The sequence below is a fragment of the Cavia porcellus genome, unplaced genomic scaffold, assembly GCF_034190915.1.
Source record: "Cavia porcellus strain 051 isolate PalLab524CR breed Dunkin Hartley unplaced genomic scaffold, mCavPor4.1 scaffold_26, whole genome shotgun sequence".
In the NCBI taxonomy this organism is placed as follows: Eukaryota; Metazoa; Chordata; class Mammalia; order Rodentia; family Caviidae; genus Cavia; species Cavia porcellus.
In genome coordinates, this window is record NW_026947509.1 from 28,425,442 (window position 1) to 28,447,922 (window position 22,481).

The 22,481-nt window shown below is 45.8% G+C and overlaps 2 protein-coding genes across 3 annotated transcripts in view; both read left to right on the forward strand.

The window, feature by feature from the left end:
• Nucleotides 1–2,371: 2,371 nt before the first annotated feature.
• Nucleotides 2,372–3,310, forward strand: LOC100713026 (olfactory receptor 6B2). The gene has a single exon (XM_003474379.3). It carries the CDS (start codon nucleotides 2,372–2,374, stop codon nucleotides 3,308–3,310), a length of 939 nt encoding a protein of 312 aa, XP_003474427.3.
• A 6,357-nt stretch (nucleotides 3,311–9,667) lies between these two features.
• Nucleotides 9,668–22,481, forward strand: part of Ndufa10 (NADH:ubiquinone oxidoreductase subunit A10) — a 38,574-nt gene continuing 25,760 nt past the window's right edge. For both annotated transcript variants that reach the window (XM_003474568.5, XM_013157639.3), the window contains exons 1-7: nucleotides 9,668–9,843; nucleotides 12,272–12,440; nucleotides 13,060–13,275; nucleotides 15,304–15,390; nucleotides 15,824–15,945; nucleotides 18,560–18,639; nucleotides 22,070–22,124. In XM_003474568.5, the coding sequence (XP_003474616.1) occupies nucleotides 9,769–9,843; nucleotides 12,272–12,440; nucleotides 13,060–13,275; nucleotides 15,304–15,390; nucleotides 15,824–15,945; nucleotides 18,560–18,639; nucleotides 22,070–22,124 (804 nt within the window). In that variant the 5' untranslated portion in view covers nucleotides 9,668–9,768. The remainder of the gene's footprint in view (nucleotides 9,844–12,271; nucleotides 12,441–13,059; nucleotides 13,276–15,303; nucleotides 15,391–15,823; nucleotides 15,946–18,559; nucleotides 18,640–22,069; nucleotides 22,125–22,481) is intronic.

Sequence of the window (22,481 nt, forward strand, 5' to 3'; positions counted from 1 at the left end):
GGATGCTCCACTCCAACCTCCACCTGGGTCTTCACACAGCCTCCCTTGTGTGTGCATGTGCATGCATGTGCAAGTGTACTGTGTGTGTGGGATTTAGAGCACAGTAGCAAGGAAGAGGCCAAAAAGTTGTGAAATCAGAGTGCATTTTGTCAAAGTCAAAGACAGGCGTGGGGAAAGGGAGACCATCCTAGACAGAGACCCTGAAACCACTTGAGTCTGGGGCCTTTGCATCTCAAACTGGCTGAGTGCCACCACTGGGGCCAGGCTTTTGGACTCAGTGTCCCTTTTACCCACAGCATGTGGCAAGGCAGGCCTGCTGCTGTGTGTCAGGGATGAGGCACAGAGGCCCTGAATTTGCTGTAGCATCAGTACGAGGTGACAGGGTCTGCACTCAAGGGGCCTGAAGAAGCTCCGCTGGAATGGGGAACCTGTGGCCTGAGCTGAGGACTGCAGCCAGCTGTGAGCTGTGGCAGAGGAGGCCCACAGGCAGCTCAGCCAGCAGTAGCAGAGGCCTGAGGTGAGACAATAGAGGAGTTGCAACTCACAACCCAGGAACGTCTAACGTGCCACTGTGTGAGAGGGGCTCCATGCCAGGCCCTGGCAGGCTGCACACATCGCTTGTCTGTGTGGGACTGAGTGTTTTCAGGACACCGGCATGCTCAGCCTCCCCTGCTGCCTGCAGGAACCACCCGAGGCTGCCGGGGGGAGGGGTCCCTGGGCACTGATCCCTCCTAAACACTCTATGGCCTTAGCCTTGGTGCCCCCACTCCAGCTGCGAGCTGCCCGCAGCTACTGCATCTGGAGACAAGATGACCCAGAGTTCCCTGAACTCTCTACCTGCTGCTAAGTCTGTCCTCCAGGAGCAGTCTCTGCTCTTCTCTGGTTGTGTAGTTCCAGGTTCTGCCCTGTGTGGAACTCACTGCCCTTATCTGCAAGAACCTTGCTGACCTGTGGATTTTGCACTTGGGTGACTCCTTGTGTCTGTGCCCCTTGGATCTCAGCTTCCTCTCCCAACAGCCTTGGACACCTGTGTCCCTGTCCTGGAGCCAGGGCTCTGTCAGGCCTAGAGCATGTTGTGTGTCTCTACCAGCTCTGCCAGGACCCCACCCTCTGCCCATTCCCCCAAGTGCTCCCTTCCAGGGAGCTTCTGCCCCCGCCCCCCGGCATTGGTCTATCTACATGCTTGTTCTGTAGGTAGCATTTAAAGTCAGGACACTCAGGCCTCCTTGTGTTTGCTCTTATTTCTGCTCTAGTACCAGTAACTCTTGTTGGGTTGTGCAGGTCCTTGCCCACTCACCTGCACCTGGAAGAGCCATGACCATGCAGGGAAGCTGAGACGGGCTGTACTCACTGCCCCGACCCCCAGGTGCACCTGGCCCCACTGGCCCTGCAGCTCAAGCCTGACCTATCCTCCATATTGCACCCATAGCTGATGCAGTGTTCCTGGACAAACCTTCCCCTGGCCTTCTCCTCTCAATCTACATGGGCAGCCCTGCCTCGTGTATGCCCACCACCCTGGATGCCCCTGTACAACTGCAGTTATGGCCCTCAAGGGACAAGCTCTTTACCTGCTGTGACACCAGCCCTCCCTGTAGCATTTCTCTAGATACTGCTGGGGGGCCTTCTCTGGCCTCAGTTTCCCCATGCTGGACTTGAGCTGGCTTCCCAGGTGCCACTTTCCTCTCTCTTTAGGCAGGAAAGACAGTGTTGTCACCATGAGTTGTGAGTGTGTGTGTGCAAGCATATGTGGGCGTGGTGACAGTGGCTGCCCATACACATCAGAGAACCCCTTTGTAGCAGCTTGTCAGACCCTTAGAGCTCAGTCCCACAATAGGAGGAAGTAGGCACACTCCGCATCTATAATGGCTTGGATTCTCCACATGAGACCTTACCAGACACCACAGCAGGCATCAAGTGCCCACCTTGCATTTCCAAACTTCAAGGCAAAAAAATGAAATTAAATAAGCCTTGCTGTAATTCTAATGATTGAATTGGCAGGAAGCGGAGTGATGGTGGTGTAGCTGGGAATGCATGGCACCCCTTGCTTGGAAAATAAAGCCAATACCTACCACAGAGGCAGGAAACCAATCCAGGTTCCCACTGGCCAAACAGCCTCTCTGTGATAACCTGGACACTTCTCCCACAGCAGATCTTCTCTTACTGTTCCTGCTTCATTGCTTTATCCAGACACATGCAGAGCTTCCTACTTTAAGACCTGCCCAGTGAGCAAACTACTACTCTCCCCCACAGCTCATGAGAGCCAGGTGGGCGTCACAGGCCAAAGCTCACCTGCAGGTCTTGCTCTGCATTCTTCCCTGTGCTGCCCTTCAGCTGTCACCCTTGCTCACTGATCTTTTGCAGGTGCAGGAGGATGAGGGGGGAGAATGTCACCAAGGTCAGCACCTTCATCCTGCTGGGCTTCCCCACGACCCCTGGCCTGCAGTATGTACTCTTCCTCCTCTTCCTGCTCACCTACCTCTTTGTCCTGGTGGAGAACTCGGCCATCATACTCACTGTCTGGACCAGTGCCACCCTCCACAGGCCCATGTACTACTTTCTGGGCACTCTATCTTTTCTAGAGATCTGGTACGTGTCTGACATCATCCCTAAGATGCTAGATGGCTTCCTCCTGCAGCATAAGGGCATCTCATTTGTGGGGTGCATGACTCAGCTCTACTTCTTCAGCTCCCTGGTGTGCACTGAGTGTGTGCTCCTGGCCTCCATGGCTTATGACCGCTATGTGGCCATCTGCCACCCACTGCGCTACCAAGTCATCATGACCACGGAGCTGTGTGTGCAGCTCGTGGTCTTCTCCTTTGCCAGTGGCTTCACCGTCTCTCTGATCAAGGTCTGCTTCATCTCCAGTGCCACGTTCTGTGGCTCCAATGTCTTGAACCACTTCTTCTGTGACATTTCCCCCATCCTCAAGCTGGCCTGCACAGACTTCTCCACTGCAGAGCTGGTGGACTTCATCCTGGCCTTCCTCATCCTGGTGTTCCCGCTGCTGGCCACCATTCTCTCCTATGGACACATTGGGCTGGCTGTGCTCCGCATCCCCTCGGCCATGGGCCGCTGGAGAGCCTTCTCCACCTGCACCTCCCACCTCACTGTCGTCACCATCTTTTACATGGCCATGATTTTTATGTATGTCCGGCCCCAGGCCATTGATACTCGGAGCTCTAACAAGCTCATTTCTGCAGTGTACACTGTGCTCACGCCCATGATAAACCCTTTGATCTACTGCCTGAGGAATAAAGAATTTAAGGATGCCTTGAGAAAGGCTTTGGGCTTTGGCCGAGCTCAGCAGTAGGAGTTGAGTGTCCTTCAATCTAGTTTGTTAATTTGTGGTGATACAACAGCTACTATGGACATTGATGCTCTTCAAATTTGAAATGAAATTTAAGAAATCTACAGAATTATGCACAGTAAAATCCTTCATATGGATATTTTCAGGAGAGGCCCATGCTCATGGGCCAGATCTCAGATGGATGAGGAATTAGGGGGTTCTCTCTTGTTTCCTGGTCTATTCCAGAGAAACATTCTCTTCGTCAAGGCATGATCTCCTTAGCAGATCGTAGCTCAGCACCTTCAGGGGTTTTTGAATATAATCATAAAGCATTTATACTTATATTCTCAGCTTCATTGGTTCAACATGATGCATAGGAGAATCCTTGTTGTTTTTGCATATAGCAATCATTCATGCCTTCTCCCTGCTGTGTAATGTGCATATATATCAACATCCATTTTGTACTTCCTTGTTGATGGACAATATTACAGATACTATTCATTGTGGAAAATGCTGCTTCAAGTGTTATAGTTAGTATTTTTTGATTAGTATATCCACAGTTTTGGAAGCTACACAAAACCACCTGTGCTAGAAATACGTATATAGCCTATGCCTATAATTGCTGTAATGTAAGTAGGTGTACAATGAGTAGAAATTGCAAAACTGTTAACCAAGATGTATGTACCACTTCACTCCATTAGCATGCAGGAGGATCCAACAGTTCCACAGCTGTGTCCACACTGAGTATCGTAAGTACATTTTAGTTTATCTGCTGGTCTGAGTTATGGTAGTATCTCCTGACTTTAATTTGGTTTCCCCCAGTAACAATGATGCTAAGCAGCTTTTCACATTTGGGGGCCAGTTATCCCTTCCAGCGTCCTTGTTCTAAAGTGCCTACTCACATCTTCTTACACACGGTCTCTTCACACATAGGGGTTCTTTTTTGCTCTGGATTTAAGCCTTCTGCAGGATTTATTTATGCAAAAACCTGTTCCACAGGTGGGCTTGCCTTTTATTCTTTTAATGGTGTCTTTTGATAAAGAGAATCTCTTTTATTTTAATGTCCACTGTGTACATCATTCCCCTTTATAATGATGTCTTTTCAACTTAGGGAATGTTTGTCTCTCTATAGTTCACAAAAATGTTTTCCTCTTTTATGCTAGAAGTGCTATTGTTTTATTCTTTTGTATTTAAATCTGCAACCCATCTGTTGTGGCTGTGTCTTGATATCCCCCCAAGTCTCATAGGCAGGGGTTTTTCAGAGGTGGCTGGATCAAGGGTATGTGATGCTGGCATTGATTCAAGGTACAATGTTAGGCTCAAGGGCACTAGGATTAAGGGTGTGAGTGGTACCCACTTTAAGTACCCTGGATAAGGAATAAAGGATAGAAAGAGATTGGGTTGTGCCTTGTTTTGTTTTGCTACCTTCTGCCCAACATGAACTGTTTCTCCTCTGGGATGCCCCCTGTGTTGAAGCCACCGACTATGGGCTGAAGCCTCTGCAAACTGTGAGCTAAATAAATCTTCCCTCCTTTAACTTTGGGCACCAAGTATTTTGTCTCAGCAACAAGAAAAGTTACTATGACACCATCTGAAATTAATTTTCATTTTGGGTATAAGATATTCCATTTGTTTTATGTGGACTTCAAATTGACCCAATGTCCACACTTTTCCCTCTGCAAGGTCACCTTTGTCAGAGACCAAATGAAAAACACATGTGGCCCTGTGTGTGTGGCTCCACCTTGGCCCGGGGCGGGGTCTCCCCACCCATCCCTGCAGTTCCACGTTGGGGCCAGCGCTGGGGCTCCCCGTGTCTGTCAGCTTGCTGAAAGTCCATGCTTTGCTGAAGGTTGGCTTGGCTGCTTCAGCGCTTCCTGAATGGACAGATACATACTGCAGCATTCGCTTGGCAATGAAGGGGCAACTTGTTGGAATTTTACTGGGACCTAAAGGTCAATCTGAAGATGAAGGTCTTCATAATTTTGAGAATTTTCATTTGAAAACAAGATGTATCCCTCTCTTTGTGTACAATCTCTTCATGTTAAATTCCTCAATATTATTTTATAGTTTTTCAGTGTAGGAATCTTGCACATTGTTCTAATATTTTAATTGATAATGATAAATTCTTAGGCAAATAGTGTTCTTTAAATTTTAAATTATATATTTTTCCTCTTTTATGTTAGCACATGTAGTACGATTTTTAAAGTTTTCTTTGGGGAATAATTATAGATGTACAAGAAAATGTAAAGATACACCCATGGTGGGCCTGTGTGTCCATCTTCCCATCTCCCCAGCAGCATCACCTTGCCTGACTATGGGGCAGTACCGATACCAGGAAGCCAACTCTGGTACAACTTGTTCAGTGTCCACAACTACACAAGCATTTGTTTGTGTGTGTGTATGTCAGTGCGTACATAGTTCTAAGCCAAGTATCACCTGTGCAGCAAGCTTCATGTCTACCATCATAATCAAGATGAGAGCAACGTCCTCAGGTAGTTGCTTTCTAGCTGTGCTTTCTCTTTTCTAGCCTCTAGCAGCCATTAACTTGTTCTCTATTCTCTATAATTTTGTTTCTCCAAGGATATTAAATACACAAAAACATGCTGTATTAATATTTTGACATTGGCTTTTTCCATTCCATGTAATTCTCTTCAGATCCATCTGAGGTGCTACCTGTGTCAAGTCTGTTCTTTTTCGTTGCTGAGTAGTATTCCATAGTGTGGCTGGGGCTTGGATTGCTGGTCCACTCCTCTGTTGAAGAGTAAATGGTGGGTTTCCAGTTTCCAGATGGTATGAAGATATTGTGACTAGTGATGTACGTGTTTCTCAGTAAGCCTAAATTCTCATTTTGCTGGGACAAGTACCCAGTGCTACAACTGCAGGATTACACAGTAAATCAATTTTTAGTTTTAAAAGGAACAGGCAAAATCTGTACTCAAATAGTGATACCATTTACATTTTCATCAGACATATACAAGTAAACTGGCTTTTCTGTGTCCTTTCTAGAATTTGATGCTATCCTTATGTTTCATTTTGGCATTTCTGTGAGGACTTAACTAATGTTTTTCTAATGGCAAATGAGGTTTGCCATGGTTTTATATGCTTATTTGCCATTTATGTTATCTTAGTTACTTTTTACTTGTCACTGAGACAAAATACCTGAAGCCCAAAGTTGGGAAAGGAAAGGTTCTTACAGTTTTTGGAGGTTTCAGTCCACACTCAGTTGGCTCCAAGGCAGGCTGGCATGGTTGGGCTGCAGTTCATGGCAGCTGCAAACAGCAAGCCAGAACCAGCAAAGAGAGAAACACTCCTACTTCCTGCCATTACATCACATCCTGGCTCCACCCCTATGTGGGTGTAGCACTGACACCATCAATCCAAACATTAGACAATGAACCAATCACAAATGTGCAATGCAAACTCATGAGGCCTGGTGGACACAGACATAAACCATGACATATGTCCTCTTCAGTGAAATTTCTGTTCATGCCTTTTACCTATTTTTGAAATAGTCTTTGATTCTTAGTGTCCCTTTTCAGATCAGTGCCTGTGGACATCTACATGTCTGTAGCTTGTCTTTTTATTCTCTTAAGCAGACCTGTCATACAGTAAGTTTTGATTTTCTCAGGGTTCCATTTACCAAATTTTTCTCTTATAAATTATGCTTTTGCTAACAATTCTTTTGCTAATCCAAATTTTTTACCTAGTTTTTCCTAAAGGTTTGATAGTTTTTAAGCTTAAGTTCACAATCTGTTTTGAGTGAAGTTCATATCAGGGTTCATTTTCATCAAAGTCATCCAATTGCTCCAGCATTGTCTTCTAAAGAACTATATTTGTAGGGCTGTCAGATATTCATTGAAAATATTTTGTGTGGGTTCACTTCTGGTTTTTTTTTTCTTTTGATACCAGGGATTGAACTCCCAGTCTTGCATTTGACAGGCAGGCACTTATGCCACTGAGCTAAATCCCCAGCCCTTGGGTTCACTTCTGGCTCCTGTGTTTTTTTTTTTCATTGATTTATGGGTCTGTGAACACCACAACCTTCATCACTATCACAAGTTCTTGATTAATGAAATTATGTAATAAACCTCAACACTGGAAGAATGGATCCTCTAACTTTACTTTCCTTTTTTGAAATTATTATAGCTAATCTAGGGCCCTTATATTTCCATATATATTTTATAATAGGTTTATTTATGTCTACAAAAAGCCTTTCTGAGATTTTGACAGGAATTCTATTAAACTTACAGATCAACTTGAGAAGAGGCATTGCCTGTTTTCTTCTGATTCAGGAACACAGTAAACATCTCCAATTCTTGAGGTCTTTTTCAGTTTTCTTCATCAGAATTTTGTTATTCTCAGCATAGAAATACTGTGCATATATTTATTGGAGGAGTTTTCAATGGTCCATTTATCTCCTGTTAGTATACAGAATGCTCTGTCTTTTTGTGTCTTTATCTTGTATCTTGCAGTCTTTCATAATTCACTTATAGTTCTAGGAGCTTTTCTATAGATTCCTTTCAGTTTTCTATGCAAGCAATCATGTCATAAACAAAGGCAGTATTATTGCTTCTTTTCTAATCTGTGTAATATGTATCAGCTATATAGGCTTCACACACAGGCATGCTAGTCACTTAGGGCGTGTCTGTAACAAAAGGTTTGACAGACCCAAATTTACCTGGCTTACCTCATCCCCCTTCTAGACTGAGTATGCCAAGACAAACAAAGCAAAGGAGTTTTCAGGATTTGCAGGGACATCCAAATGCCAGCTGTTACACCCAGCTCCAAATGCCTGGAGCCATGTTACTCCTGCAGCCACCTCAGATTCCTGGAAAAGCAGAGCCTCAGAGACCACCCACAGTGAGGTCACCTCCCTTCAACTGGAAACAACTACTACATGATGGGAACTGAGGTTGCCCCCAAAACAGGAGTCAACATCTCATGATGGGAATTGACTTGGCCCCTCCAGGGATGATGGCACTCCAGGGTCTTGACCAGGACTTGAGTAGGATTATTTACCTAGCTAATTATGTAAACCAGCCAGCTACGGCACATTCCAAACTTTACCTTTTTTCCTGTTTTCTCTAAAACCTCAAGCTTCTGCCATCCCTTCAAAGATAGATCCTGAGCCACTTTATCTGTACTCCTTAGCGTGACTGCTCTGACTAAAGCTCCCTTCCTGCCCTGCACTCCTGTTATCTCTGTGACCTGCTTCATGGGAGTGGGACAGCTTGGTTTGCTTGGATTCCCAAAGCCAAGGTTTTAATCCTCAAACTCTAGTAATATGATCACTGCAAATCCTGAAAACTCCTTTGCTTTGTTTGTCTTGGCATATTTAGTGGTTGTCACACCAATTGGGGTAGGTATCTGCACAAGTGGTACTTTCTTGAAGTTGTTGCATGTATCAGTTTCTTGTTCTTTTATTCCCAAGGAATTTATTTATATGGGCTGCTCAAGCTCCTTTAACCATTTGACCTTGGGAGGACATCTGACCTGACTCATTTTTGCTTATGAAAAATAATTGATGGTAAATCAAGCTGTGGTGACATTTTTGTACATCGACAGTTTAAGTAAAGAAAGTTTATTCGGCCTCTGGTTGCAACCAGAGGCTCTGAGAAAGGATGCCTTGGCACAGAGCAAGGGCAGAGGAGCTGCTCACCTCATGGTACACAGGAAACAAGAGAGGAGAGGAGCTGGGAAGGGAGATGCAGCCTTCTGGGTCCCCCCTTCTGCTAATAGCAAGTCAGATGCAGTGCCCCATAACCCAGTCACCTTCCAAAGTCCCCCTATGAGTGTCTGAGGATTTAGAGGGATATCTAGATACAAATCATAACAGCTAGAAAGATGAGAGGCGGCTCTGGGCCCTCAAAGTGTAGAAGCAGGGACAGTATTTCTCCTATTGTGCCAACGGGCATGCCAATTGGCTGGACGCTTCTAGGGGGAATCGGGATCTAAAGAAGCTGACCTCCGTGCTGAGCATGGGAATCTATTTCTTCTCCAGTGCTAGGTATGGGATGCAAGGCCATGTAGGTGCTAAGCAAGTGCTCTATCACGAGGCCCTGGGAATCCGTATTTTCAACAAGCCATTAATTCTCCAGTTAGAGAAACAGGCATAGAATCAACCTTAGTTGTCACAACTGCATCCCCGCTGTTCTACAATTCCGTGATCATTTCAAGACTTTGAAAATCAAACGCAGGTTCAATGGAAGAAATATCCCGAGGAACAGGAAGATTTTGCAGAAAAGGTTCCAAATAGGGAGCCTTGGAGGAAAGAAACCTGGTGGGAGGCGGGACCGACCGGACTCCCGCCCCCACTTTGGGGGGCTTCTCTCCGCCCACCGAGCTCCGCCCCTTCTTGGAAGGTTCAAACAGGCGCCACGGGCGCACCGGATGTGACGTAACGGAAGTGCGCCGGTCGCAGGAGAGGACCCCGTGGCGAGCGCGTCCCCTTGGGTCCTTGAGCCTGAGCGGACAGCGTAACCATGGCCTTGAGGCTCCTGACCCTGGCCCAGGCGTGCGCATCTGCGAGCCGCCTTGTGGCTGGCGCCCAGCGCGTGGTGAGGCGGCGGGCGACGGGCGGCAGGAACCGGGCCTTCCCTCCCTTTGGCGCGGCCCCTTTCTGAGGTCGGGTCTCTGGGCGGCGGCTTCCAGGGTCACTGTGAAGGGACCAAGCCGCTCCCGGGATCGACTGCCTGTCAGTTGTGGCCAGACCTTAGAGGGGCCGCGAGGTGCTCCAGGCAGAGCACTGCCGCTCCGACTGCAAGTTGGGAGACAACGATACCTTGTAGATACAGAGCTTAGGGCAGTTGCTGGGTTAATAGGATCCCAGGCTGGTGTCCCGAGCGCGCATTCATTCAGTAATTCATTTAGCCGCGTTCTCAAGCGTTTTTAAGAAGGTTCAGACTCTGCCAGGCGGGAGGGATGATGTGATGTTAAACAGTAACAGAAGAGACATTGTGGTTAGATGTGGAAGGATTGTAATTCCCCAGGGTAAGGACAAGGAGATGGCATTAGATGCAGAGAGGAGCAAAGAAGCGTGGGTGGAAACATTTAAGAAACCGTTTTATGATAGTTGCTAGTGAGGGCTGTAACTGCGTGGTCAAGATTGTAAAGGGGCTTGGCTTCCACGCTAAAGATTTTTATTTTGAACATAAGAATGTAATAGTCTTATTTAAAAATCGCTTGAGTGTTTTAGAAGATAACCCGAATTGCAAAAGAGAGAAATGTGTTTTTCTCTTTAATATCTGTGTCTGGGATTTAAGTGAAATTAAAAGCGCCAGAAGAGGGCTAATGTAGGCTTTGCACAGAGCTGCCTGAAGCAGTACATTAGGCTCAGAGAAAAACTACCGAGATGAAGCAGGTGTAGACCTTTGACAGCATAAGAAAGGGATCAAGGGCAGAAGACTTTAGCGAAGATTTCTGTAGTTTATTGAAGAGGCATGTTCCTTTGTCTTCTTCAGTGATGTTGCTTCGTATGTTTATAATATAGTTGGATTGTTTTGTCACATTCCGCATTCCATCCTGGCATCTTTTTACCTAAATATAGGCCATTATACATTTGTACTTATTCATTTTTGGTGCTGTAAAGTCTGGTGAATTTGGACAGGTATAAGGGTACATCACCACATTTCCAGTGCCAAGTAGTTGCACTGCCCTAAAAAATCCAGAGCTGAAACCTTTCCTTTATTTTGCAAACCCCAGTCAGCCCCCTGATTTCTACCATTTCTGTCATTTCGCCTTTTCTAGAATGTCACATATTTGGATTTATACAGTATATTGCCCCTCAGACTGCTTGTTTCACTTAGAAATTTCCTTTTGAGATTCACTCCTCTCTTTGCAGTTTATTGTCATTTCTTATTGTCTCTGAGCAATACTCCATTGTATGGGTACACCATCATTTAACCATTCAGTTACTGAAGGGCAAGTGGTTGTTACTAATTTGGAGCAGTGATGAATAATAAAACTGCCATAATCGTGTTGGTGCAGATTTCCTTATGGAAATACATCTTTATATTGTTGGGTATAAAATTACTGGGTCATCTGGTGAGACTGTAGTTTTGTAAGAAAACACTAAACATCTTCCAAAGTGACTACCATTTGCTTTCTCTTCAGTGGTTTGAGAGTATCCCTGTTTCTCTGTGTTCCTGCCAACATTTGGCAGGGCTGGTAATATTTGGGTCTATAGCCGTTCTAACAAGTGTGTAGAGACTGTGATTCCCTAATGACAAATGATGCTGAATATCTTTTCGTATTTTTATTTGCTGTCTGCATGTCCTCTTTTTGTGAGATCTGTTTAGATCTTCAGCCCATTTTTAAAGGCGGTTCTTGCTTTTCATTCTTCTTTGCAACTTGTTTAAAACATTTCTCTCCCTTCAGTAATCAAGTAAACCAAGAACAAAAAGCATTTTATTATTTTTACATTGTGCTATATTCTTTTCTGTATAGTAAAACATTTTGTTTTTGTGCTTAGTATTTAATAATAAGGAGCTGATTTTTTAAATTGGCCCTATGTTGCTGGACATTGAGACTTTTTATTAACGTGGTTGATGTTATAAGGCACTTCGTTGAGCACCACAGGTGGGTCTTTGCCCAGATTCCTTTCCTACTGTCTCGTTGTCCAAGCTCTGTACACTCCAGATGTTATCACCATTACCAGCTTATGAAGATATGTATGGTCTTTTCCTAGGACTGTGTGGCATCTTTTAAAAATGTTAAATGTTTCTCAGTTTGATAAATATTTGTTTCTTGTTAATTGCTTTTTTAAGCCATGTTAAACATTTTTATGTAGTTATTGGCATACTTAGAACTTTTTAAAGAAGCTATACATGCCTGTCCTTAGCTTTTTTTTTTCTATTTTCATTTTTACTAGTATATGTCTGCAGTACATAATGATTGCATTGACTGAAAGTTTCTTGATATTTTTACCTAATAGTTCCTAATGCTTACAGTAACCAGAACAGTCATGTGTTGTGTGATGTCTTTCAGGGACGAATTCATACCAGCGTACAGTGCAAGCTGCGGTATGGGGCTTTGGCGAACTTTCTTGGTGACAAGGCATCCAAAAAGCTGACAAACAAAAGCAAAGTGATAACTGTAGATGGCAACATATGTTCTGGGAAGGGCAAGGTTGCAAAAGCGATAGCAGAAAGTCTAGGTATGAATTTATGTCGTGCAAAATGGTACCTTTTTATGTTTATTTATTTCACTTTGATTTTATTTAAGTGTGGACTAGGTGGAATTGGGCCTAACAAAGGTAGTTTATATTTTTTTAAAAATTAAGTTTATTGGTACTATCTATTTATTTATATTTCTGAAATGTTTATTGGAAAAGTTATTTTTAGTCTTTCAGATTTGGGGGTGGGGGGATTCATGCTAGATATCAGTTTGAATTAGATTTGACCTGGGCATTGCAGGCAGGGCATTTACATGGGCGCAGTTGTAGGTGAACTTCATGGGCGCTCTCTGCGCAGACCGAGCTTTGCTGTTGTTGGGGCACCTGGCAGACTGGAGGCACAAGCTACTGGTCAGTGGATTTCTCTCCCATGTCCTCTTGTGGGTAATTTGTCCACTGTGGAGTTTGACAGGAGCTGCCAAATGCACAGTGGGGCTTGTGGGTTACCAGATGTTGTCAGTTCAGGAGTTCACACAAGGGACCCCTAAGGTCCTTTAGTGCTCAGGGATGCTGTTGCCTGTGAAGTATAAGTGTGAGGGGCACTGCCCATGGTGCGAGGGTATGATCCACTCGTGCTTCATCTAGACACTCTTCTTCTCAGGCCTGAAGCACTTTCCTGAAGCAGGGCTCCAGTATGTAACAAGTGTCTCAGGAGATGGAAAACCCCTGGATGAGGAGCTCGCTGGCAATTGTAGTTTGGAGAAGTTTTATGATAACCCCCAAAGCAATGATGGCAACAGCTACCGCCTGCAATCCTGGCTGTACTGTAACCGCCTCCTGCAGTATGCAGATGCCCTGGAGCACCTGCTGAGCACAGGTGAGTGTTGGGCTCAGCCAGCTGTCCTGTGTTTGAGCTTGCTCCTGTCGTAGAATTAGCTGTTTCAAAATGCTGTCAGTAGAGCTGTTCTATCAGGGGTCTTGATGAGGCATGTTCTCTCAGTCCAGTAGGATCCTATGGTCCTTAGAATTCATCTTATTCTGCCTCAGTCTATAAATAATGAAAATAGTTTTGTTGTGTATATTGGAGTAAGATGTATGGATTGTGTGGAATTTGTATGCCACTTGTTAAACATAAATGAAATGTGTCACAGTAGTGGAGAAAGAGAGAGCGTGTGAAGCATAGCAAGTGGAATCGCACTTGTGAAGGGATAGTGCAGTTCATACAGAGATACAGAGACAGTTGGACTGCAGTTGTGCCAGAGGGCTGAGAGCTTGACTGGGATTCACCCTGAAGCTGCAAGCAAGAGTTGGAACTCAAAACGGTGGCAGAGGTGGGAAGAAGCAGAATACACAGATCTCATGGGCCAGTGTGGGAAGTCAGGGGCAAAACTGGATTTTTGGGCTGGCTACGTTCTGAACTTGGGAGAAGGGAGGCAAAGACCTTTAAAGTTAGGAGTGAAGGGTGTTGGACAGAGGGCTGGAACTTAGGTTGTATTTGTGTCACCCTGGTAACCAGACAACTGTCAAACCCTAGCCAAAGCCACTGTGCTATATAGTGCTTGTGCATTCACAGGTAGAAACCAGTAGCATGCCTATGTGCAGGAGAGATGGAGATGGCTGATTATTATAGCTCTGTGTCCACTTTATGTAGCATGGTGGCCACAGGGTGACCTTAGAGCCCCTAAGGAGCATGTGCACACACAGGAGCTTGGCTGTGGATGGCAGTGGAGCGCCTGCCTTCCCTCACGTTCCATCCCCTTTGCTAAACAACCGTGCAGGTGCCCTGTGGGGTTCCCACATTTTCTGAGTCGTTCTTTTTTCTTCCTTGAGTGTTGCTTAGCATTGCCCCTAAAGAAACGTGTGTCCTGTGTCCTACCTGTTGGAGTTCTGTACCAGTCAGGCCCTGACTTGGGGACCCCTGCAGTTGCTTGGGTGTGATGCTGGCATTTGGGCCACTCCTGTTTGTTTTGAAGTATACATCACCCGATTTTCTGACTGTGCACTTTAAAAATATTAAATAGATTCATTTTGCTTGTTAAATGAAATTGGTTTGTTTTCTCTTATGCTATATGAATTTGTTCATTAAATATTAATAAGTACCTGCTATGTGCTGGGTCCATTCCAAGAAGCAGGGGAAGCAGCTTTTATTTTAGTACGTAGATAAAAGCAGAGCATGGAACAAGCATCACAAGTAGTGAGTGAACGGTGGGTATGCTAGGGATGGGACGACAGGCCTGGGGTTGGCTTTTCAAGATGAGAGGTTGAAAAGGCTTCTGCCCAGTACCAGCAGGGCTGATTGTGTCCTACGCAGTGTGAGTCTTGTCAGGGGACCACTGTGGCCAGGCTGGGAATGGGTGGAAATGAGGTCAGAGAAGTGGGCCAGGAAAGACATTCGAGCCTTGAGAGTCCCACAGGGATGATGGTGTCTTCTGAAGGAGAGCATGGCCATCAAGAGGCTTGGGTGCAGGACCCGATTTGGAGCCAGGCACTGTGCAAGAGTGGAGGCAGTGAAGGGAGGGTGGACAGGAGAGCACAGGATGTTTGTGATGGACCTGTGCAGGAGGGGTCCAGCCCACTCTGAGTCTGACCTGAGTAGTTGGGGTGGGGTGGACCAGGACTAGGGTGGGCATGGTGAGCAGAAGTAGCTTATTTAAAAGCAGAGGCGCCTCTCCATTAGCTGGACACTGTGGCAGCTGACCGAGGGAAACAGAATGGTACCATAACTGAAAAGGCACTCTTTTTTGCAAGTGATTTCCCACTTAGAAAGGCACATATTGTTTTTTTTGAATAGTATTGGTATGGAAATGGAATTGTAAATGACTGCTTTATACATTGCTGAAGTGAAGTTCTAGTTCTGATGCTTTTTATCTATGATTTTTAATTTTGTTCATCTATGTTTAAACAGGACAAGGTGTGGTCTTGGAGCGCTCCATCTACAGCGACTTTGTCTTCCTGGAGGCCATGTACAAGCAGGGCTACATCCGGAAGCAGTGTGAGTGGTGTTGTCATCGAGCCTGGCAGTGGCATCTGCAGAGGACGCACTCTGCAGCTTGCGTGTTTGACAAGGGGCGGTTGCCTTGCATGATGCCTTTCTCCTTAGGGCTTGTCCTATAGGGCCCTGTCAGCCCAAGGTCACATCCTGTTGTCATAGCTACTCTGAGGCAGGCACTGTCATGGTCCTGTGTGTACAGATACTGTGGTGGGGAGTGCTACTGACTGTGTGAGCTGCCGTGAGCCCTGGCCCTGCCGCATGCATCTGCTCTGTGGCTGTGCCCTGTGGGCTGTTGTTGGCTTCTGCTCTATCTCTTATGTAATGATTGCAGATTGCTTTCTTGGTCAGAACTGCGTGAAGCTTTGCCCTCTTCTGGGAGGGCACATGCGAGAATCCTGTCCATGTCATATGATGATGGTGTGCCCTGTTCTAGGTGTGGACCACTACTATGAGGTGAAGAAACTCACCATCCGTGAGTACCTGCCTCCCCACGTGGTAGTCTACATCGACATGCCCGTGCCAGAGATCCAGCAGCGAATCCAGAAGAAGGGCGATGTAAGTTGGCTATTTTGTCAGAGGTCATAGTGTTCTTTTGTATGTCCTTGTTATTTTTAGCAATGACTCTGCACTTACAAGTCATGCAGGACTCTAGTTTCTGATAGGCTTCAGAAGCTAGGTATCATGAGAAGCAGTTCCCAGCTGAGGGAGTGTGAGGAGCTGACCTGGAGACCCAGGGCTCAGCCTGACACTGCCTGGGAAGGAGCTGCTTTCCAGCGCCACCCAGCTGCACTGTTGTCCCTTGTCACCTGAGTCAGTCCTGTGAGGAAGGGGCAGCTTCCTGATGGGTGGTCCTTTTCTGGGCATCTTGTAGTCTGGCTTCCTGCAGGTGGAAAGCAATTTCTGAGGCCCTTCACTTGCTACTGAAACTAGGCCTCTTCTCTGCTTACTGGCTCTACAGTGGACAGTAAAGCATTAGTCTCCCCATGTCCTGCCACCCTGTCCTTTTGGGGACAGACTTGGTGGGGTGGCACATGCTGCTCTATAGGCAGGTGGCCAGTGCAGAGATCAACAGAGGCTGTGCTACCCTAGAGTTTGCCCATAGTATTCAAGTCCAGTGGAGACTGATAGAGATACTGCTGGCCTCAGGGCTGGCATAGATTGTGTGCTATAGCACTGTATTGGAGGAAGCACCATCTTTTTGGCCTTGTAGTGCACTGTTGGTCCATTCAGTACCATCCTTGTGCTTGGGTGTCCATGAGTACCAGGAAGTACCTTTGTAAATGGCAGGCTTCACCATCCTTTACTGCCCCTTGAAGTCCTGTGAGACCAGCTCTCATCTCAGATGCAAGCATGCATGAGGTATGCAGTGGTGCCTGTTTAAGGCTCTCCAGTGTCAAGTATTTAGTTTGCTCTTTAGAGTAATTCAGACTGTCAGGAACATTCCATTATATGGAAAAAGAAGAAACGATGAGTTTAAAAATATTTACTTATTTGTCAGTGGAGTAATTTTCCACACCTTTGCTTTTAACTCTGGTATATACCAATAAAACTAATGGCATATATGCTGAATTTTTTGAATAACTATTTGGTTAACAAAACTTCAAAACCAATTCTGAGGATCAAATCTGAGGTATCCAACATTCTTTTGCCCAAGTAAAGTCTTAGATGAATACTTACTGTTAACAGCTAGAATTCATCTGTGTGAAGACAGGAGGCATTTTACCAAGTGGACAGTGTGTTATCAGGAAGTGTGTGTTTCTTCTTTTATTTCTATTTCATTCCATTCTGCCTCCATGTTCAGCCCCTGGGGATAGCTGATCAGAGTGCGTGAAATCACTTCTGAACTTTAAGGCAGGGCAAAGTGACTGATACTGAAGCTTGTTTCCGTTTTGTGGGTCAGATTTCTGTGATGGTTGTGTGTTTAGGGTACCTGGGGCCCTTTGGGGATCTGCGTGCATGCACTCTTCCTTGGACCCTGCCACTGTTTATAACACCAAGTGCCTCCCACACACTGCTAGCTGGGAGTGTGGGGGTGCGTGACCCTTCCCTGCGCCTGGTCCTCCTTGGAAATACAGCAGCTCCCTATTCCCTTGGTTTACCTGGGGTGTGGTCTCTTTGGGGGACAGAGAGTGAAAGTGCTGTTGCGAGTTTTACAGTCCCTGTGTCTGGTCTCATTTCCTGGGATAGCAAGCACTCAGGAAATACTCTGCCAGTGGAAGGTGGGGGCTTTTTGTTTGTTTTGAACAGTTTTTTTTGAAGTGTAATGTGTACCTCATTGAATTTACCCAGTTTAAGGGTACAACTCAGTGATTTTAGCAATTTACCAAATTGTGATAACTGCCACCCCAGTGCAGTTCTGGAATTTTGTCATTATTTTGTAAATGAAACAGTTGGCCTGTGTGTTTCTCTTCCCTCTCTCCCACAGTGCTTATTGAACACCCTGCCCTGGACCCTCGGGTGCTAAGGGCCGAGTGTGGGGCAGCCAGGGAGAGTTCCTTACTCCAGGAGCTGATGTTCTGCAGGAGAGCTGTAGTGAGGAGGAAGTAAGGAGACGCTGTGCATCAGTTAGAGCTCATGCTGCAGAGAGTCAACCAGGACGAAGAGCTGATGTGACTCAGCCTTCAGCATTGCTAAGCTATAAGAAGTTTTAAGTACTGAAACTTGCTATTCACAATTGGATTTTAAATTTTCTGAATTTGGCTTAGGTGGTAGATGAGAGGCAGAGCAGGAGACAAAGTGGAGAAGGGGAGGGATGGAGAGATGGGGGAACTCTGTAGCAGAGAGGAGGAAGCTAGGGACAGATGAGGACAAGGTGAGGTGGCTCAGTCACTCCATATCTGTGACCTTTCTTTGCCCTACACTTGGCCAATTACAACAGAAAAGACAGTGGCACTCTACAATGGGGCCTCTCTCCAGCCCTGCTCTAGTGTGCACCAGAGCTCATGGAGGAAAGGGGCGCTGGAGCTCACCTGGCTAGCTGGGACACTCAACACCCTTTAACTCATTCCAGCTGGTGCTGAGGGTCAGCTCTCACCCGTAAGTCCCTGCAGCACTTGGCTCATCAGAAGAAAGCAGTGCCTTGGAGGGTGTTTGCATTTTGCCTGTGCACAGGTAAAAAGTGAAAGGGGGTTTAAACATTTCTCAGTTTGATCTTTGTGCTTGTGTTTAGCCACATGAGATGAAGGTCACCTCTGCCTATCTCCAGGACATCGAGAATGCCTATAAGAAGACCTTCCTCCCCGAGATGAGGTGAGCACGGATGGTAGATGGCAAGCAGGTCATTGCACTATTACTTAGTGCGGGAGGTGTCGTGCACAAGGATGTCAGAAATGTGTCAGTTCAGTTTGCGTGGAGATTTTTGGCTTATATGGTTCTCAATTTTGTTTTGCTATATCCTTAAAGCTTCTTGGTGCCAAATGTAAACCTAAGCTGTAAACTGTGTCTAGTTTCAGTACTAGAGTGTTCATGTATTTTTATTGAAGTGGCAACTCGAAATCATATTTATCTTGAAGGATGGCCTGAAATATTCAGTGTGACCTGTGGGGACAATTCACAGGGGTAAACAGTCTCCAAAGACACTTTTCTGACATCCTTCAGAGGTGTTGGATGAAGATGCCACTGCCAGCCCCTTTTTCCTACTTGCCTGTCTGTTCTTTTCTTACTGAAAGCATCAGGGAGTTGTGTTTTCATCCACGCTCCAGCTTGTCATTTTGTAATCCTTGGGGGTGTTAGTGTGTGAGGGAAGTCATTATTGCTGTCACTCAAGTCCAATTACAGTTAGACTGTGCGAATAATGCTTTTATTGAAGGTTTTCAGTAGCATTTCTCATACTTCTTTTAAACTTAAACTTCTTTTCATATCCTTCTTTGAAATGTCAAAGTAACCTAAAATTGTGAATTAAATTGAGGTATTAATTTTACAAGGAAAATTTGTTTTTAAGTTGAAAATTATTTTTTTACCAATAGTAACAATGCTTGTTTGTGGTGAACTCTCTTTCTTTAGCAGAAAAGATAGGGAACACTGTAGGTTGCTTTTAACCTGTTTTGCTGTTCTGTTTTTAAGACTAGGCGTGCAGAGAAAAACAGTTTTGCAAATCTGTGCCCAGGAGAACATACAGAACTATGTGAATAAATAGCCTTAGCAGAAATAGTTGATTGTGGAAGTTTTGTTACAAGAATCCCTCCTGCAGATCTGGCTACAAAGATGTTGCTGAGCAGAAAGTTTCTCCTGAAGCCTCTCTGGGAATCAGCTGTCTGGTTTCAGCCTGCAGAGACTGTGCGGTGTGGATACTGTGTGGTTACTTTCAGGACCTTGCCCTGCGGCCTCCTGAGGCAGAGACACACTCAGCGGCAGTTCTCACTGTCTGCTCTTTGTTGGGCATTGGTATTTAGCTCCCAAAGTCTCAGTTCAGTGTTGCAGAGCTCAGGTGTGCATTCCTCAGATGTCCAGGAAGTGTCCCCTTCCCTGGTGCCCACAGTGACAGCTTCCTCCTCAGCATTTGAGTTCATTGCAGGTGTCTGAGAATACGCTGTATGGAGCAGAAGAACACGCAGACCCTCATATGCTAGTGCATCGCTGATTGGAATGGTTGGATTCAGGCTGTATTGACAGCTGGGTTGCATTTGGAAGCTTTTGCTAGGTCCTGCCAGGCTCATTGGTTTCTGAGGACGGTTTCACTAGGTCTTCATGATTCCAGCCATGCTGAGCCCACTGCTGCATGTTCCAGCATGCTGGCCCGGGCTCACATGTTGATCTCAATGAGCGTCAGCGTGTTGTCGAAAATGAGCCAGACTTGGAGTGAAGCTGAGGTTTGAAAAGAAACACTCTGTCTACGCAATATTGTTGCCCATGTGTCATCAGAAGTCATGGAAGTCGGGGAGTCTTCTGCAGCTCCACAGATGTGGTTCCAGTGTCCTGCAGAGGATGGCATGTACAGCGTATGCTGACAGTATCCCAGGGGTCTGTGTTCACATGGACCATTCATGGCCGTTGCTGGCTTCTGGTTGTACAGTGCCTTAGTTCATTGATAAAGAGCAGAGATTCACATACTCTGGGGATTAGGTGTCCTGGTTTCTGAGCCCATGTTGTGTTTGCCCTGTGTTGGTAGACTTACAGAGCATTGAAGAAGTCTCCCTTTTTTTTCCCCCTGGAGTGTAAACCCTATCAAGTTGTTAGGTTGGTTGGTTTCTTTGTGTCCTCAGCTTCAGCCACCACAAATGGAAAATGCACCCAAGGAAAGGGCTGGCCAGAGCACCTGCTTATGTTGGTAGGCCAATGGCGTCTATGCCGGCTAGGCATACACCCACTCTGCCACACAGGAAAGTTCATCTGGCGCCGGTCTTCATTCTCTTGCTTGTCTCTGCCTCCACTCACACCCTCTCAGGCCCATGCTCAGCACTTTTCCTTTGCAAATCCTCTTTTTCAGTGCACTGGGTGAACCAGAGTGAAATTTTAAAAAGGGTTTTGCTTTTATGCTTGTTTGTTCTAATAACATGTTTTAATTACAGCCCATGGCCTTTGCTGTTCTCGTAGATTGATTTACCCTGGAGCACTTGGGCACATGGACTCTCTGTCCACTTATGAAGTGAATTCTGTCTGGCAACTCAAGCTGTACAGATTTGTGGCAGCCACTTAGCTTGTGGGACCTTTGTCACGTTGAGATGAGCAGTTGCTGAAAGTTCACAACATGATGTGTACCTTGGTGTGTGGGATCACAGACTGAGGTGCTACAGCTGGTTGTGGGCTGCAATCTTAAGGCCTTCTCTAGAAATATGCTCTAAAATTTAACTGTCACTCAGGTTTTATTTTTTTATGGTGCTGAGACTTGAACCCCAGGCTCCACTGGAATTTCTCCACTCTGGCTCTGGAAGTTGGAAGGTGTTTTCTGACAAATAATTCTAAGTCTTCTGGCTTTGCTGGTAGAGGGCCTGACATCTCAGCATGATAGGCACCCCGGCAGGCCCCTGGGCTGGCCCACCTGATGGCCCGCTGCACAGGCACTCCATGGTCAGGAGGTATGTCAGGGAAGCTCCTTCGTGTGGTGAGGTCCAGACATCAATCTTGTGGTTGTTATCTCCTGACTGCCCAGCCCCGGCCCTAGCGGGCTGTCTAAACTTATGAGAAAGGCGAAATGCTGGGGCGAGGATAGCTGTCTCCTTTTTAAGTTCCAACTGTGCTTTTCTAGTGTCTACACTAAGGACTCAGGAGCAAGAGAACTGAGTTGCTGCTACCCTTTTGCATAGTTTAATTGAAATTCTTGTGGGTGTTTCTAAATTCTTGAATTTTAGCAGCTTAGTCACTGTGTGTCCTGCCTTACTGCCTCTGCCCTGTCCAGGAAGCCCTGCCTGCTTGTCCCCTCTCCACTAATTGCAGGATGCAGATGTGACAGTTTGGTGGCTGTGTACTTTGTCTGCTGTCAATGATGGCCAAAGCTGTCACACTTAGGTTACAGGGGAGGGAAGCTAGGAAAAAGACTATTGTGCCCCTGCCCGTGTGAGCACACGGCCTTTCTTTAGTCCATCTCCCCAGGCAGGAATGTTCTGGGGACATGGCCAGCACTGTGCCCAGCTCCCAGACAGTGTAGTTTGAGTGTTCAGAGAAGACTTCAGTAGTTTATTTGACAAGAACGTCAACCTGGAAAGGTTTTTGTTCAACTTCAATTTGCTTTTTTTATTTACAGTGAGAAATGTGAGGTCTTGATATACAGCACAAGGGACGTCCAAGATGCAGAAAAGGTAAGAAAAGGGCTGACAAGGTGGTGAACATTCTTCATTTTGATTCATATATAATGTTCTTGTAAATCTGAAAGGTTCCATTCCTACTGGTTTAGGGACAATAGCATTTCATAGTCTAAAAGCAGTATGCACCCAGCCCATTGCCACTACCTGGTCTCATTTATTTATTTATTGGCTTCTTGCTTTTAGTTGGATTTTTGTTTGTTTGTTTGTTTTGTTTTTGAGACGAGGTGTTGCTGTGTACTCCAAACTGGCCTTGAACTTGTAACAGTTCTCCTGCCTCAGCCTCCTGAGTGTTGTGATTACAGGCATGCACCACCACACCTGGTTTCTTGTATGATTTTTTTTTTTTAATTT